General features: G+C 41.9%; 1 protein-coding gene across 1 annotated transcript in view; it reads right to left on the reverse strand.

Annotated features, from left to right (window-relative positions):
- Positions 1-1,043: 1,043 nt before the first annotated feature.
- LOC115464477 (vomeronasal type-2 receptor 116-like) overlaps positions 1,044-17,707 on the reverse strand; it is a 31,384-nt gene continuing 14,720 nt past the window's right edge. Inside the window, exons 2-4 of the mRNA XM_030194853.1 lie at positions 14,497-14,724; positions 8,102-8,228; positions 1,044-1,948 (exon numbers count right to left, since the gene is read on the reverse strand). Coding sequence (XP_030050713.1) covers positions 1,044-1,948; positions 8,102-8,228; positions 14,497-14,724 — 1,260 coding nt within the window. The remainder of the gene's footprint in view (positions 1,949-8,101; positions 8,229-14,496; positions 14,725-17,707) is intronic.

Raw genomic sequence — 17,707 nt, forward strand, 5'->3', positions numbered from 1 at the left:
TAATAAATAATTTTTTATTTTGTTTAGAGTACCCTCAGATATTCCCACTATCTTCGGCACACAGTAACACTGTTACCTAGTGGTGTAGCACTTCATTCATCGGGTTACTCATTTAATGTGTAATTAAAACACCGCATAAGTGCTAACGGACTGGTATGTTCGCACTACTTTCTAAGTGGTATACCTTCTAAACTAGCCTCTATGTGAAAACCAGCCTTAAATGCAATAAATTGTGTAAACCAACACCGGTATTCACCAATGGCAATACTCTCAAGAAATCAATAAGCACATATCTGTTTTTTCTTTTTCTTTCGTGCTGTCTCCTCAATGCCTCGCTATGTTCAAAGATTAAATTTGTAAAAAACATCCGGCCAATTGCCTTCCCCTGAATATGCCTGACTTCCCGGGTTTCAAGATTCTTTCTTCAGGGACTAGGGTTAAGGCGGCCCTCTGCACCATCTGTTGTTGAAAAGCAAACTGTGAGACCAGATGGTCATTTAGGGCACCTTTTTGTGCTTTATTTGTTCTAAAACAGGTCTGGACTAAAATGTTGAAGTTTTCACCCTAGATGTTTTCAGTTTGTTCCATTATGGCTGTAAAACATCCAAGTGTTAGGAATGTCCTAATCCCACCCCTGAAATGGCCCTGGTATGCCCCCCCCCCCTTGTAATTTAGATGAACTGCAGATGAATTGCATAGATAAACGTCTGCAAAACAGGCCTCAAAAATACCAATTTGGACATTTTGAGATGAAATCCATCCAGATGCTACTTTATAACACTTTTGGGATGTTTTTCTCTTTTGAAAATGAGCGCCATTATGTACAAGCTTGTCTCTATATGAAAGCAGGAGCTGGATTCTTCTTCCTCCAAATCCTTTTTGTACTTGTAGGTTACACATACCAACATAAACATCTTCAAATATATATGTACTGTGTTAGAAGATGAATGCAATGACAGAACAATCAAACACTGATTCTTATATTTAATTTGCGATTCTTTAGTTCTCCTTTATAAAAATAATGATATAATTTTTAAAACTTTTTAAGTCTTTACATATCTTGTTAGGTACTTCTTATGGTTCTTCTCAGGCCTCAGAAGGATCCTGTAGCATTTGGGGATAAAAATACAGCCAAGCAGTCCTGCACTGGAGGCAAGGATAGCAAATGTCTCCACTGCTACCATGTACTTGCCCCTGGTGCTCAGGTATGTTGGGATAAAAGACACCCAGACACTGCAGAACACCAGCATGCTGAAGGTGATATACTTGGCCTCATTGAAACTATCAGGCAGATTTCTTGCTAGGAAAGCTACAATGAAGCTGACACCAGCCAGAAATCCCAGGTAACCCAAAACACAGCAAAATGCAATTATTGACCCTTCATTACATTCAATTGCTATTGTTCCTATTTCTGATTCAGTGTTAAGATATGGGAATGGGGGAGCAGTACACATCCAGACAAGACACAGGATGATTTGAAGAAGAGAACAGCAAAGGACTATAGAATTTGACAGACTGGAACCCATCCAGTTCCGGAGCTTACTTTTGGGCTTGGTGGCTTGGAAGGCAATGACAACAGTGATAGTTTTTGCAAGTACTGAGGATAGGGAAATAGAAAATGTGATACCAAAGACAACCTGTCGAAGAATGCAGGTCAACTTATCAGGGCGACCAATGAATATTAAAGAACAGAGGAAGCACAGCATGAGGGAGATGAGGAGAATATAGCTCAGGTTCCTGTTGTTTGCTTTTACTATAGGAGTATGCCGGTATTTAATGAAGATTCGCAAAATGAGAGCACTGATGAAACAGAAGAATATACTGATTAGAGTCACAGATATCCCAAAGGGCTCCTCATAGGAAAGAAAGGTTATCACTTTTGGGATGCAGGCATCTCTCTTCTGATTGGACCACTGGTCTTCTGGACACTTTATACAGTCATCCATATCTGAGAAAAAAAGAATAGTGCCCCAGTTTTTCACAAACTGCATCAATTTTTGGACAGTGACCCCGGATTCTAAACAGATCACCCAAATGGGTGCAGATCGCAAATCCATGTGCAAACTAATTAGTTAATGAGCTATTTACTATCATTAATTAGTGTTGTCACTCATTTGGGTTTATGTGCAGATCTGCCCTATGTCCTATTCTATAACATGTGCACCTAAATTTTATAATTTGCAAATCAGGAGGGGTGTGGAGGGATCAAGGGGAGTTCCCAGAACTTAGGCACAATGTTATAGGTTTATTTACATACGCCCAGCTACCATTAGTTGCATGCCAGTATTTACACCAGGTTTCAGCAGGCATAAGTGCGGCACCTAAAGTAAAGTACGAGCTCCATGCTATTCTATAAAGGGTACAAACCCTTTGCAGAATACTATCATAGAGCGAAAGTTCCTGAAACCTAATTTAGGCCCCCTTTTACAAAGTCATGCTAGTGACTGCAAGTGCGGTAATGCCGACATAGCCCGTTCACTTTGGACTGTGTCGGCATTGCCATGCAGCTTTGTAAAAGGGGGCCTTAGGGTGCCATTCCTAGAATTTCCCGCTGAATGAACATAATTCTATTGGGCCTGATATTCAGGCCGTGGGAGAGCACCTGGAGAACTCCCGCGGTTGGCGTCAGCCTGGATAGTCAATGCCAGGCCATTTCTGGCAACCAACAATGAATGTCCAGATGTTTTTTGGCTGGTTTAAATTTAATGGGCCAAGCTAATATTTAGCACTGTCCAGTTAAGTTTAAAATTTCTGCTATTTAAGGGGTCCTTTTACTAAGGCACGCCAAAAAACGGCCTGCGCTAGTGTAGGTGCATGTTTTGGATGCTCGATGGTCAATTCAGCGCGCCTGTAGAAAAGTCCTTTTTTTGGCCAAAAATGGACGTGCGGCAAAATAAAAATAAGTGCCCATCCATTTTGGGTCTGAGACCTTACCACCACCCATTGACTTAGAGGTAAGGTCTCACGCGTTAACCGGGTGGTAATCATCAGCGCTCATACACTGCCGATTACCGTCCGGTCAGTGCTGTGTGCTGGAAAATAAAATAAATATTTTCTGATACGTCTATCAGATATGCGTAAAAAAATGGAATTACCACCTGGACCACGCAGTAGTCGGGCGGTAGTACCAAATTGGAGTGCATTGGATGCATGTAGGCGCCTAAGCGGCTTAGTAAAAGGACCCCTTAGTGGCCTAATTTGGCCATCAAACTTAGCTGGCAATGTGTTGAATATTAGCAGATAACTGGTTACATAGCGCGACCTAACCAGCTGTCTGCTAAGCACTAAGTGGCAATATTCAGTGTGAGATAACCAGCGATCTCCCACTGAATATTGCCAGATAGACGGTTAAGTGGCATTTAACCAGCCAGGAGCCATTCCTGGATGGTAAAATGGTTTTAAATGTCGAGGGGAGGCTTATAATTAGGGATATCTTAGTTTATAATGTAGATTAGACTAGAATTTGTAGAGCTATAATATCTTAATGATGGAAATGTAGACACTTGGAGATAGGCATGATTGATATAAAAGTACCCTGCTGAGGACATTTTCTGTGTTGCTCAGAAAACTAAAACAAATACTACAGCAGTTGCCACCACTGCCCACTTAGTACTAGATTCTACATAAGTACATAAGTATTGCCATACTGGGATAGACTGAAGGTCCATCAAGCCCAGCATCCTGTTTCCAACAATGGCAAATCTAGGTCACAAGTACCTGTCAAGATCCCAAAACAGTACATTTTATGCTGCTTATTCCAGAAATAAGCAGTGGATTTTCCCCAAGTTCATTTTAATAATGGTCTATGGACTTTTCTTTTAGAAGGTCAGCCAAACCTTTTTTTAAACCCTGCTAAGCTAACTGCTTTTACTACATTTTCTGGCAACAAATTCCAGAGTTTAATTACACGTTGAGTGAAGAAATATTTTCTCCGATTTGATTTAAATTTACTACTTTGTAGCTTCATTGCGTGCCCCCTAGTCCTAGTATTTTTGGAAAGAGTAAACAAGCGATTCACGTCTACCCATTCCACTCCATTCATTATTTTATAGACCTCTATCATATTTCCCCTCAGCTGTCTTTTCTCCAAGCTGAAGATCCCTATCATATCTCCCATCAGTCGTCTTTTCTCCAAGCTGAAGAGCCCTAGACGCTTTAGCATTTCCTCATAAGGAAGTCATCCCATCCCCTTTACCATTTTTGTTGCCCTTCTCTGTACCTTTTCTAATTCCACTATATCTTTTTTAGGATGCGGTGACCAGAATTGCACACAATGTTCAAGGTGCGGTCGCACCATGGAGCGATACAAAGGCATTATAATATCCTCTTTTTTGTTTTCCATTCCTTTCCTAATATTACCTAACATTCTATTTGCTTTCTTAGCGCCCACCGCACACTGAGCAGAGGGTTTCAATGTATCATCCACGATGACGCCTAGATCCCTTTCCCAGTCAGTGACTCCTAATGTGGAACCTTGCATTACATAACTATAATTCGTGTTCCTCTTTCTGTCATGCATCATTTTGCACTTGCTAACATTAAACGTCATCTGCCATTTAGATGCCCAGTCTCGCAAGATCCTCTTGTAATTTTTCACAATCCTCTTGTGACTGATGCTGAAAATATTAGCACCTGGTGCTATTTTATAAACCATACTTACAGTTAGATGTGATTTATAGAATAGCGCCTAGCTCTGAAAACCTGATATAAATCTCTGTAAATTAGGCATGGACCCCGCTAATTCTATAACAACGTGCATAAATTTTAGGAATGCAACCGATCCACCCATGCCCCTCCCATGGCCATGCCCCCTTTTTGGATTCACAAGCTACAATTTACACACACCTCTATAGAATACACCTAAAAAGATGCCTGCATAAATTATAATTATTGCCAATTACTGCCAACAATTGCTTTTTATGGCTTGATTATCATTGCTGATTGGCTCATTAATCAGTTAATTTGTGTACGCAAATTAAATGCACATCAAAATTTGCAAGTGCAACTGAAAGCACCCTATATAGAATTCAGGGGTTACTGTTTTTATTTGTCTCATTTCTAAAAGTGAATAAGATAGTACTAATAACATTGCATGCCTAGTGTCAAAAGACAATCAGAATGGTAGAGGAAAGTGGAAACTCAGTTCACTAGGCTACTCTTGGGAGCTGCTTCTGCTCTGTTGGGTATGCCCGTAATACCTGATGATGCCTTGTATCCCCTTTCAGTTTCACTTTTTAGGGAGGTGGGAGGGGGATAGCATCCACTGTGGGACTAAGGAGGGTTAAGCCTTAATCAATCCAGTAATCAGTTGGTCATTCAGAGCACCTTTTTAAAAACTTGGATGTGATTGAAACAGGTCTAGATGAAAACATACTTCACGCGTCTTTCTGTTCCATTATCGCTGAAAGATGTCCTAATTTTTAGCTTGCTCTAGTCCTGCCCACAACATTCTACCTTGTTATTTGGACAAACTCAGTGGAAAGCTTGCAAATTCTGCTGTTTCGAAAATCGTGATTTAGATGTTTCAGCAGATAGCTGTATTTTTGGCCATTTTGAGACGTCTGCTTTGAAAATGTCCTCCATAGTGTTTTTAAAAGTTCTTGTTTAGGTCAGCCTTTTATAGGAAGGATTAGGTGGACTATTCTCCTTAATTCCTCATTCCATATATCTTCCTCAAAATTGAAACAAATAAGAAATTGCCCACTCTGTATTTTATTAGCAGCAGTCATATTCTATTTAAACTGAACAGCCTAGCTAATAAGCATCAATAATATTTCTTTTTATTTTTAGTTATTCCTGACATTTATACCCCACATTAGCCCAAAATAGACTGAAGTTCAATGTGGCTTGCAAACAAACAATAAAGTGAATAAAACATAATAGTGTACAGAATATAACACAAATTACAATAAGTTCAAAAAACAAATTAATATATGTGCAGTAAGTAACTGGGGATTTAGACTATCTCAAGGACAAACAAATAATTCAGGGTGGATAGGTGAGAGAATAATTAGGCAGGACTAGATGGGAAATGAAATTAAGAAAAGGGTGTGGGTAAAATTCAAATAAAGTTATTTGTATTCAGAAAGGCCATACGGAAGAAATGTGTTTTTAGAACATGATCTGATGTGTCAACTATGAACCGATTATATGCATTTTTCTTATGAAAGATAGTTCACGTAATTAGATAGGTCCTGCCATTTCAAGGCAGTTGAAGGATTAAGGTGAGAATCTGGGTCTGGCTAAGTTGCTTCTTAATAAAAACACCCCTCCCACCTAGTCCACATTATTTAATGCAATGTGGATTGTCTGTTTGTAGGAGGGGGGGATTTTCACAAATTAATGGGAAAGGGGTTATTTATCATTGGTTTGCTCATTAGTAATTGTTATCAGGTTTTTTTTTTGGTGGGGGCTATGGTGCTTTGGCTTGCTATGCAGAACATTTCCTAATTCCTCATAGACAACTTTTCCGAAGTATGACATGTCCTGTTTATATTGAACGACCTACCGGAACAAGACATTTGCCACATGAGATAAGTAATTCAGCCCACATGACACTGTTCCACAGGAGAATTGTTGATATTTGCTTAAACTGTATTTTTGAAAGAATCTTTTCTTGAATTTTGCTTTGCTTATACTTTTGGCAAATTTTGAACAGGAGGGTTTTTGACCGATGATTATTAATTTTCAACTGTGCACATATTGCATTGCTAAAAGTTGCGGATTGTGCCACAAATTTATGAGGTCTTTTTCTTCCCTCTTCTTTGTAGAAAGCAATATATGAAGATAAGCTGAGAATGTTAATGTTGTGATTCACTGTTTGGTTGGGATTAATTTTAATCTGGCCATTGAGCCCACCCCCACCCAGAAGCCCACCAGCAGTCCAGCATTACACATAATTACATTTAAAACATTTGTTTTTACCTGGGCTTGAATGTTCTTGAGTTTCCCAAAAGACTGCACTTATGTACACCACGTGGAGCAGAGCACTACAGGCTGTGCAGGCTCCTGTGCCTGGTCCTGTTTGTGGCCACAGGGGAGTGCTGAGGCCTGGATGAGGCTGAACTGAGAACCCAACTTCTCCAGCTGATACTCCAATCTGGGTTGGGTCCAAGAAGGAGCTCAGTGCTGACAGTGGCACACAGGCACTGTTGGAGGAGACCGGGTGCAGCCAAGCCACATGCGTGCTTGGGGGGGGGGGCAGAGTAGCAGGTGCAGTTAGAGCAGCTGCAGAGTGCAGACAGAGCACTATGGCAACGCAGTATCGACGATGAGCCGGTAAACTAACTGCTACCCTCTCAGAGCAGGTCATCCCACAGACTAACTGCACTCCTGACTTCCCAGTCCTGGACCCAAGCACAGCAGGAAAGCAAATTAGGCAGGTTACAGGTAGGACTACAGAGAGCTGCAAATAGGCTACTGCTCCAGGCTTGCATGCACGTGGCTGAGCGTGCAACCTAACCGGCGCCTAGAAGATTGGCACCAATTGGTGGATCAGACAAACTGGGTGGGCCTGAGCTGAGATTAGGTGGGTCCACCCACAGCTACGCCCCTGTGTATGACTGCAGCTGATGTTTTGTTGTGGGTATGAAAACTGCAATTAAGGCCCCCTATTACAAAGCCACGTGGCAATGCCAACACAGCCCATTCAAAGTGAATGGGCTGTGCCGGCATTACCACACCGCCAGTCTTTAGCACAACTTTATAAAAAGGGGCCTACGTTTCTATTGAAGCTTATTTTCTCCTTTTCCCAGCTGTCAGGACCTTACTGAGCTATAATTGCATCCTGTATCACTCACCCACAAGTGCCTTCACCACACTGCTAATGAGAGGAAAGAAATTGCTGGGAGAAATTTGTGGTATGGTGTTTCCTTGTGTTTTTGGTTCATGCTACTCCACTGTCCAATTGTGCAGGAAATAAATAATAAGGAATGCTTTATTTTTAAACATCAAATCATGTTTAAAATATAAAATTCAAGATGCAGAGGATAAAGAGGTATATAACTCGTACCTCCACTCTTAGTCCTGCCCATTTTTCTTTTGGTTAAATATTTTCATAAATATCTATCCGCAGGCAGTAAACATGCCACGTATCACTCACCATTCTGGCTGGAGATCTCTCCATCTGGACAGGGAACACAGTCATAGCAGCAGATGGGCTCTTCTTTCCTGGCCATTTTCCTGAAGCCAGGAGGACAGCTCTGGCTGCATTTGGACTGTGGAGGTGTCTAACAATGAGAAATAAATTTGAGTATCTGGGCAATGGTTTTTAAAATGCAGTGTTTCTTTTCTGTCCATTTACAGGTCAATTCAGATCTTTTACCTTTATGAACTCATTACCAAGCTATACATTAAAATAAATTACTGAGTTAAGAACCCTATTAAAAATAATTCTATTCTGTGGAACATGTTTATTAAAGTGTGTTAGGTCTTTGCACTTAACGCAGATTAGAAGCCAAAATCAATGCGTCTAAGTACAAAGGAGGCGTGTCCAGTAGTCCCCCTGCAGTTTCCACGCAGACAGATCCCTAAGAGGCCCTTTACAAAGGCACGTTAGGCGCTCTGCGCATGCAGTGTGCACCTAAACAAGACTACTGCCAGTAATTTTAGATTTGGCATACACCCATAATGCCTGGATGATTGATTGATTTATTTATTTCCTCCCACGTGCATTGTTTCTGGCGGTAATCAGCAGTTGACATGCGCCGACCAGTCACTGCAAGTGTAGCGCGTGAGACCACTAGATCAATGGGTGGCAATAAGGGCTCAGGCTGGTTTTGGACGCTCGCCGGTTTCAGTTTCACTGCATGCTCTTTTCCCGTCCCATTAAAAAAAAAAAAGCAGTGTTTGCAGACACGGTAAAAACTGGCCTGGCGTGCGCCCAATACTACTACTACTTATCATTTCTATAGTGCTACAAGGCATATGCAGCGCTGTACACCATACACAAAAAGACAGTCCCTGCTCAAAGAGCTTACAATCTAGATAAGACAGGTAAACAGACAGAACAATTAAGGGTAAGGGAATAAAGAGATGAGGATAAAATGACAGGGCAAATGAGTAGTGGTTAGGAGTCAAAAGCAGTGGTAAAGAGGTGGGCTTTAAGTTTGGACTTGAAAACGGCCAAAGATGGGGCTAGACGTACAGGCTCGGGTAGTCTATTCGAGGCGAGAGGTGCAGCAAGATAAAAGGAACGGAGTCCGGAATTAGCAGTAGAGGAGAAGGGGACTGACAAGATTTATCTACAGAACGGAGTACCCGAGAGGGGGCGTAAGCTTAGTAAGCTTACTGTGGCTTAGTAAAAGGACCCCTTAATGTCCTTAATTTCAGGTTGAATGAATCCAGGTTCACCTAACACCATCATAGCTCGCTTTATCTGTCCTTTACACTGCACATGGGATTTACTGTTTGCTGATTACCATGTGAAACTGCACCCACGTTCCATCCATTCCCTCTCCATTCTATGCCACAACCCACGCTAAGCACTTAGCATCAAATTTATACTGTACTGGCTGTTTTAATGTGTGATAGGCAGATGACATTTAATGAGCAAGTGCAAAGTGATGTAGGTGGAGAAGAGGAACCTGGGCTATAGCTACATTTTTTAATTTTTTTTATTTTTGTTACATTTGTACCCCGTGCTTTCCCACTCATGGCAGACTCAATGTGGCTTACATCGGGCAATGGAGGATTAAGTGACTTGCCCAGAGTCACAAGGAGCTGCCTGTGCCTGAAGTGGCAATCAAACTCAGTTCCTCAGTTCCCCAGGACCAAAGTCCACCACCCTAACCACCATAAGAAAGTGCCTGGCTCACAAATATAGCCAAAATGGTGGTGACATGGTTATCTGATAGATCCTAAATCTAATGTCCCTTGAAGATTGTATAAGTATAGTAATAAGGCACATGTGTAGTTGGGTAACAATAAGGAACTGTGTATAAGGAACCCCCTCCATTTAAATATAACATTGATACCGTGAGAGTTGGATAATGCATTCTTATGGGCATCTCTAACATTTAGCGCTCCCACAATTTTAGTGCACGCTAAAAACGTGAGCGTGCCTTAGGAAAAGGGGGCCTGAGTTCTTAAGGACTGAATATCAGCATTTATGCCTGGAATAGACTTCCTGAGCTGGCACGTCAAGCTCCATCTCTGGCCGTCTTCAAATCTAAGCTAAAAGCCCACCTTTTTGATGCTGCTTTTAACTCCTAACCCTTGTTCACTTGTTCAGAACCATTATTTTATCATCCTCACTTTAATATTCCCTTATCTCTTGTTTGTCCTGTTTGTCTGTCCTAATTAGATTGTAAGCTCTGTTGAGCAGGGACTGTCTCTTCGTGTTCAAGTGTACAGCGCTGCGTACGTCTAGTAGCGCTTTAGAAATGATAAGTAGTAGTAGTAGTTAAGTGCCAGCCAGCTCACATACCCAAATATTCAATGTTGATGCTTGTACATGGCCTAGTATTAAATATCTGGGCATAATTGTGGTGGTGATAGTCATAAAAAAAAAACTGACCACTGCCAGCTGAAGATTAACCCTTTTATTTTTAGATGTATTTGGTAATGATAGTTAAAACACTATCTCATATGATCCAATCAAATGGTCCACTAATCCCTAACCAGTATCATCAATGGAAGTGAACAAAGCATCTCATGTGTATCTTCTTGTATATGTAAGTGCTTCCTAATTTTAGCCCTGAATTAGATAAATGAGATTTATGATACAATTCACTTGTAGCAAGAAAAAAAAATCAAAATGTAGTTTAAAACCACCTAATATTAAAACACTATCAGAGTCCTGACAATAATTTATGATTAACTCCACTAAAAAATCCAGGGAAGATATACATTCCAGACCAAAGCCAAAATATCTATCACAAATTCACAACCTGAGCCTGTCCATATATAAAAACAAAACCTGTCTGAACATACTATAGTAACATAGAAGGGCATAATCGAACGTCGCCGGCGAAATAGATCGCCGGCGACCTATTTTGGCGGTGGCGCTACAGCTGGCCAGAACTGCATTATCAAAAAAGATGGCCGGCCATCTTTTTGTTTCGATAATACGGTTTAGCCCGGCCAAATGCCAGAGTTCGCCGGGTTTGAGATGGCTGGTTTTGTTTTTCAGCGATAATGGAAAAAATGCTGCCGATCTCCAACCCGGCGACATCCAAGGCATTTGGTCGTGGGAGGAGCCAGCATTTGTAGTGCACTGGTCCCCCTGACATGCCAGGACACCAACCAGGGGGCACTTCTAAAATTTTTTTAAAATATACAAATACCTACCAGGTGCATAGCTCCTTTACCTTGGGTGCTGAGCCCCCCAAATCCCCCCCAAAACTCACTCCCCACAACTCTACACCACTACCATAGTCCTTATGGGTGAAGGGGGGCACCTAGATGTGGGTAGAGTGAGGTTTGGGGGGGTGGGTTTGGAGGGCTCAACACTTAGCACCACAAGTGTAACAGGTAGGGGGGGATGGGCCTGGGTCCACCTGCCTGAAGTCCACTGCAACCAACATAAACTGTTCTAGGGACCTGCATACTGCTGTCAGGGAGCTGGGTATGATATTTGAGGCTGGCATACAGGCTGGCAAAAAAGGTTTTTATTTTTATTGTTTTAGTGTGGGAGGGGGTTGATGACCACTGGGGGAGTATGGGGAGGTCATCCCCCATTTCCTCCGGTGGTCATCTGGTCAGTTCGGGCACCTTTTTGAGGCTTGGTCGTGAAAATAAAAGGACCAAGTAAAAGCAGCTAAATACTGCTTGATGCCGCTTTTTTTTCCATTATCCGCAAAAGCCAGCCACCAGGTAGCCACGCTCATGCCCGCACATGTCCCACCTTTGCTTCGCTGCCGACACCCATTTTTTTTTTTCGATTATCGGCCGAAGGCGCCTATCTCTCCTCGGCCGATAACCACGCCCCAGTCCCGCCTTCACCAGGCCTCCGACACGCCCCTGTCAACATTGGCCATTTCCGTGACGGAGTGCAGTTGAAGGCGCCCAAAATCGGCTTTCGATTATACCGATTTGGATGCCTTTGCGAGATGGGCGCCCATCTCCCGATTTGGGTTGAAATATGGGCGCCCATCACTTTCGAAAATAAGCTGGATTACCATCTTTGATTTCAAAATATAAAATAAGAATATAAGAACATAAGAATAGCCACACTGGGTCAGTATAATGGTCCATCTAGCCCAGTATCCTGTTTCCAACAGTGGCCAATCCAGGTTACAAGTACCTGGCAGAAACCCAATTAGTAACAACATCCCATTCTACCAACAAGAACAAAACACTTTACAAAATAGCATGAATAATTATTTTGAAAGTAAGTAGGTGCCCAAAACTGCCCATAAAGAGAAACACTAAATGACAAGTCATGACCCTTTGGCATACCCTTCAGTACCTCACATTCAGCATATTTGTTATGGTGCTTGGTGATGATGTCAACAGTGTGGGCAGAGGTTTTCACCCCACTGCCTTTGGTTGCATGATGACTATCTAACAAAATGCCTCAGTTCTGATGGAAAATTCCACAACTGGGGTAGATGGGCAACTGATGGCAGCACAGATGACAAAGTCAGGTTAAGGGAGCCCTCAGAGCCAGTGAATTTTTCATGGCACTTGGCAATGTCAACCAGGGCCAGCCTTAGGCAGGGACAGTTTCACAGAGCCTCATACTCCCAGGGGCCCCGCGCCAGCCTTGGCATGTCCCTCTCCCCATCTGAAATCCAGCCTATCAACCTCTCTCCTTGCGGGATCTGGTACTAGTTTCTTCCAATCCTTCCTTCATTCCGTTCCCTGAATTGCTGGCTTCATTTAATCTTCCATGGCGCTGCCTGCCAGTGTCGGTGAAGTAAGCAGACTGCCTTTGTCACCAATATGGGTGGAGTCTAATATCCCACTGCCTTCAGCCACATTATGAATATCCAGCAAATGTTTCAGTTCTGTGCCAAATCCTACAGCTGGAATAGATTATTAACCAAAGGCAGCAAAGATGACAAGGGCAAATCAAATGAGCCCTTAGATCTCACATGTTTTTTTAATTGTACTCAGTGAAGATGTCAGCCATGTGGGCAGAGCTTACTAACCTACTGCTTTTGGCTGCATGAAGAATGTCCAATAAAACACTTCAGTCCTCATGGCAGATTTCACAGCTGGGGTAGATGGGCAGCATGAGCTCAAACTAATCAGAATGACTAGCAACTACTTGTTAAGAAAATGAGCTTCTTTTTTTCATGTTCTAACATAGATGGATACATCCACCCTAACAGGTGCTCTTGCTACAGTGAAACATGCCTATATTTACATCCACTGAATCTTCTCCAGGTCTGGATTGCTCTTTCTGGTTTTCTCTTATTTATACAATATAGCTACCGGAGAATGGTTTGCCAGTTCATCACCCATATGGTTGTTTCCCTCTGTCTGAATAGTAAGCTGTGGTCCACTGGTTGAGCACAAGGAGCCTTAATTTTTTTTTTTTATTTGTACCCCGCACTTTCCCACTTATGACAGGCTCAATGTGACTAAGGTACTTATTTGTATCTGGGGCAATGGAGGGTTAAGTGACTTGCACAGAGTCACAAGGAGCTGCCTGTGCCTGCAGTGGGAATCAAACCCAGTTCCCCAGGACCAAAGTCCACCACTCTAACCACTAGGCCACTCCTCCATTCCGCAGTTAGCAGCTGGTAGATCAGTGATATTCTCTTTTTTTGCTGTCTCAACTGGGTGCCACATTTTCTCACTGTGTCCCTCTTCTACTGACCTCTGGGGTACCACCATTGACTCACTCTATCCACCAGTATCTAGCCCATCGACCACCAAGAGTAACAGTTGCTTGATTCCTGAGGAAGATTTAGGGTTGGAGGTCCAGGTCGTGTTTTGGGTGTTTGTACCCTGGAGCTTCTCTGCTCTGTACAGCCTGTGCTGAGGAGGTGGAAGAGGGCAGCTGAGGACATCCCATTGCTCTGCCTTGCTTCCCTTGGAGATGAGGCTGAGACCTGCCCCACTTCTGGAAGGGATAGTAGATCGAGCTGACTTTTTTCAGGCTTGAGGGTTTTGGATCTGGTTGGTATTTAGTTTATTTTAATTAATTAATTAATTAATTAATTAATTCTTAAATCCCACAATTATCCAAAAACAAGTTTTAGCTCAATGTGGCTTACAATTATTATGTGATTACAGTATTAGCATTCTATTACATATATTGTGGAACATTTGTGCATATGAGATTAAGCATAAACTTTCTTGAAAAGGTATGTTTTTAGTTCTTTTCTGAACTGGAGGTAATCGTTGATACCAATGCTTTGGAAAAAGGGGGGGAGGGGTGTTATTGATTTCAATCCTGTTTTCAAGGTTCATTACTCTGTTATATTGGGATAAACAAGAATTTGTAGCAGTAAATCACATTATTGAATTTCTCACAACTGAAGGACAGCAAACATGATATGGTTTGATACCTTCCATCGTGATCTCATATTACTTATCTCTGACCTGAGTGAATGAACTCTCCCACACGATTGCCTTCTCATTGATAATGAAATCCTGCCCTGAGAGAGCATGTGGGTTATAACTTCCAATAATTTCAGTCCTCTCCGTCCTATTGAGCAGATGGATTATATTTGCAATTTCATAATCAATGGAGAAATCCCCATTCTCATCAAAAAAGATCTCTTCACCCAGAATGTTCTTGAAGTGGATGTTCTTCATATAATGATGAAGCTAAAGAATAAGGGATGGATTTTCAGTAGAGTCCATAAGTGCCAAACTCATATAAAACCAACCTGATTTCCTTTCTTTTTTAAAGTTTTGAGATATGTACAAAGGACTACATAATAAAATAACTCATCTACAAATAAATCTAGGGCTCTTTTTACTAAGCTGCGCTAAAAAGTGACCTGTGCCATGACCAGTGCGTGGGTTTCCTGTGCACTCAGGCCACTTTTAGTGTGGCTATAAAATGGCAGCAATTTCCATTTCCTCAATTAATAGCCATGCTCCCATGCTAACCACACGCTAATCAGAATGCAGTATGCAACTGCAATAACCGATTAGCACTGGGCATGCCTACTCTCCACCCCCCAACGTACCCGACACTAAGAAATAAAAGGTATTTTTTAGCGCATGGGAAGCACACAGATCTGAAAACTACCATGGGATGCCTGAATGTGCCCCGCAGTAGTGGATTTTAACCTGTGGTAAGCATGGGTTTAGTGGTAAGCATACTGTGGTTTAGTGAAAGGACCCCCTAAATGCATAGATTGCATAGTCTGAGAAAAAAAAAGATAAATAAAAACAATTATAGGAAAAGACTGAAAGAAATACTAAAGGAAGCAATTCCAGAAGATTTGCAAGTGTAAATGATACATTTCATACATGTAATGTGGCATATAAATGTAAGTAGCATGTTTTGAAAAGGCTCATTCATGCAACATACACAGATTTCAGGAGCTTGCGTTATGAGCATAGGTTGGGGAAAATTAAAAATTATTTCTGTTCATTATGTTTTTTTTAATGGAAATACACATATAGTTCAAATATTTTTCCATCAGCATTTCCCTTTCAGCAAGATGCTGTCCAGTGTGAATGTTTCAATTGGATATCTTTTCCTGAGCTTGCGAACACGACCAACCCTGGACGAGCTGAAACCGGAGCTGTGAACACCGGCGGCCCGAGCGAAGCCAGCTGAGTCCTAACGCGAGGAAGGAACCGAGGTGAACCGCAAGTATAGACCTACCACGTGGCCGACAAACACCCCTGGTCGGGCTGTGACTAGGTACACCGGACTTACAAAGTGAGAAGCTCCCGAGCTAAAAGTGCTCCCGAACTGACCTAGTCCCAGGAGCCGCCAGTTAGGGAATGACTTGCTTTGTTTCCAAATGCATGCACCGCTTTGTTTGTTTCAACTGTATGCACCGCTCACAGCTATAATTTAAAAGTCTCATACTTTGCTTTGCTATGCTTTAAATAGAAGGCAAATAAGTTGCCATGCCTAAATAGTTGCACTGATTAAATGTAAATGCTTTTGAATTCCTCATAAATTTTATACAGAAGGCAAATGAGCAACCTAGACAAAACAACATTATTTTCTGTAATGATTCAAATGCAACTGCCTTGCTTTGGTAAATGCAAGGCAGGTGAGCAGCTGTTCTGATCGCAAAGCAAAGAAAATTGTCGCTTGCACCGCTAATAGCTTTAATTTAAATGCAATTATCTCACTTTGCTTGTTCTGACCTTAGACAAATTAGCCACCTTGCACAGTAATTTAAAAGGTTAATATGTAATGCTTATTATTATGCTCTAATTGTAAATGCAGGCTCTACTTTGCTTTGATCACAAACCAAGCATAATCAGCATGAACTGTTGCCAAGTTTAAATGTAAACGCAGGCTTGCTTGCTTTGAATGTAAACCAGCAAACTAATCATTAAAGCACCTCAAACACTGACATGAATAGCAGCAAAACTCTCCTAATCATCTACTGTCTCACCCTACTCCCACATGGAAACACAACCCATGACCCAGATAACAACAAACCCATAACTCACAAATCATACATCACTTACATACACAAGATGTCCACCCTAAAGAACATACACAATAACCTAACCACAATACACCAACTTTGTGTACAACCTATCAATAACTCACCAGACCAAAGATACAACAACCATCCAAAAGGAAAAAACTCCACATACGAAAACCACCAACAAAAAGAAAGAAAAAACAATAACAAATTCAACCAACGAGAAAACAGACAACTAATAAAAATAAACACATCGACCCCCCCCCCCCCCCCCACGGAACCACCCGGCTCAATCCAACTAGGATATATCAATGCAAGATCAGCAGTAAGCAATTCAGTAGACATACTAGACTGGATTACCACAGATAATCTAGACCTCCTATTCATCACGGAAACCTGGTTCCACAGCCCGACAGACCCCGACATCTTAGAGACATGCCCACCAGAATATAAAATCACCCACTGGACAAGAAATGGAAAAAGAGGAGGCGGAATAGCCATTATTTATAAATCCGAGTTCACCATCACAACCACTGGAGAATCCACCTCACCACAACTTGAAATTGCCTCGACAAGAATCAATCATCCAAACCTACTAGGACACCTCAACGCAATCCTATTCTACAGGCCACCAGGAAAGTGGCAAGATGCCCAAACACAACTTATGGACTTCATCTCAAACACATGTGTCTCTGCCGCAAACATCCTCATAATAGGAGATATCAACCTACATCTTGAAGACGACACCTCAACAGGCACACGAGAATGCAAAGAATTTCTAAAATTCTGGGATCTACACGCACCTAACACTCAACCAACACATACAAAAGGACACACACTAGACATTATTACACACAAATTTGACCCAAACTCAACAATCCTACTCACGGACACAAGATGGGCACCCACACTATGGTCAGACCACCATAAAGCACAGGTCTCCCTTCACTGGCGAACAACACAAAGAAACGCAACCAACAAACATGAGCGAACCACATACACCACAAGAGGAAAAATTGACCCCACAACATTCTGGCAACAGATTTATCAAAACGAATGCTCAACCCCTAATCTCACCACACCCATACCTCTACTCACAGAAAAATGTATACCATATGCTTCACATAGCGCCCCTTAATTTCCTGTTGTCTCCTTCCAATGTCTCAATGTTCTTTTCAATT

This window comes from Microcaecilia unicolor, chromosome 3 (genome assembly GCF_901765095.1).
Source record: "Microcaecilia unicolor chromosome 3, aMicUni1.1, whole genome shotgun sequence".
Lineage (NCBI taxonomy): Eukaryota > Metazoa > Chordata > Amphibia > Gymnophiona > Siphonopidae > Microcaecilia > Microcaecilia unicolor.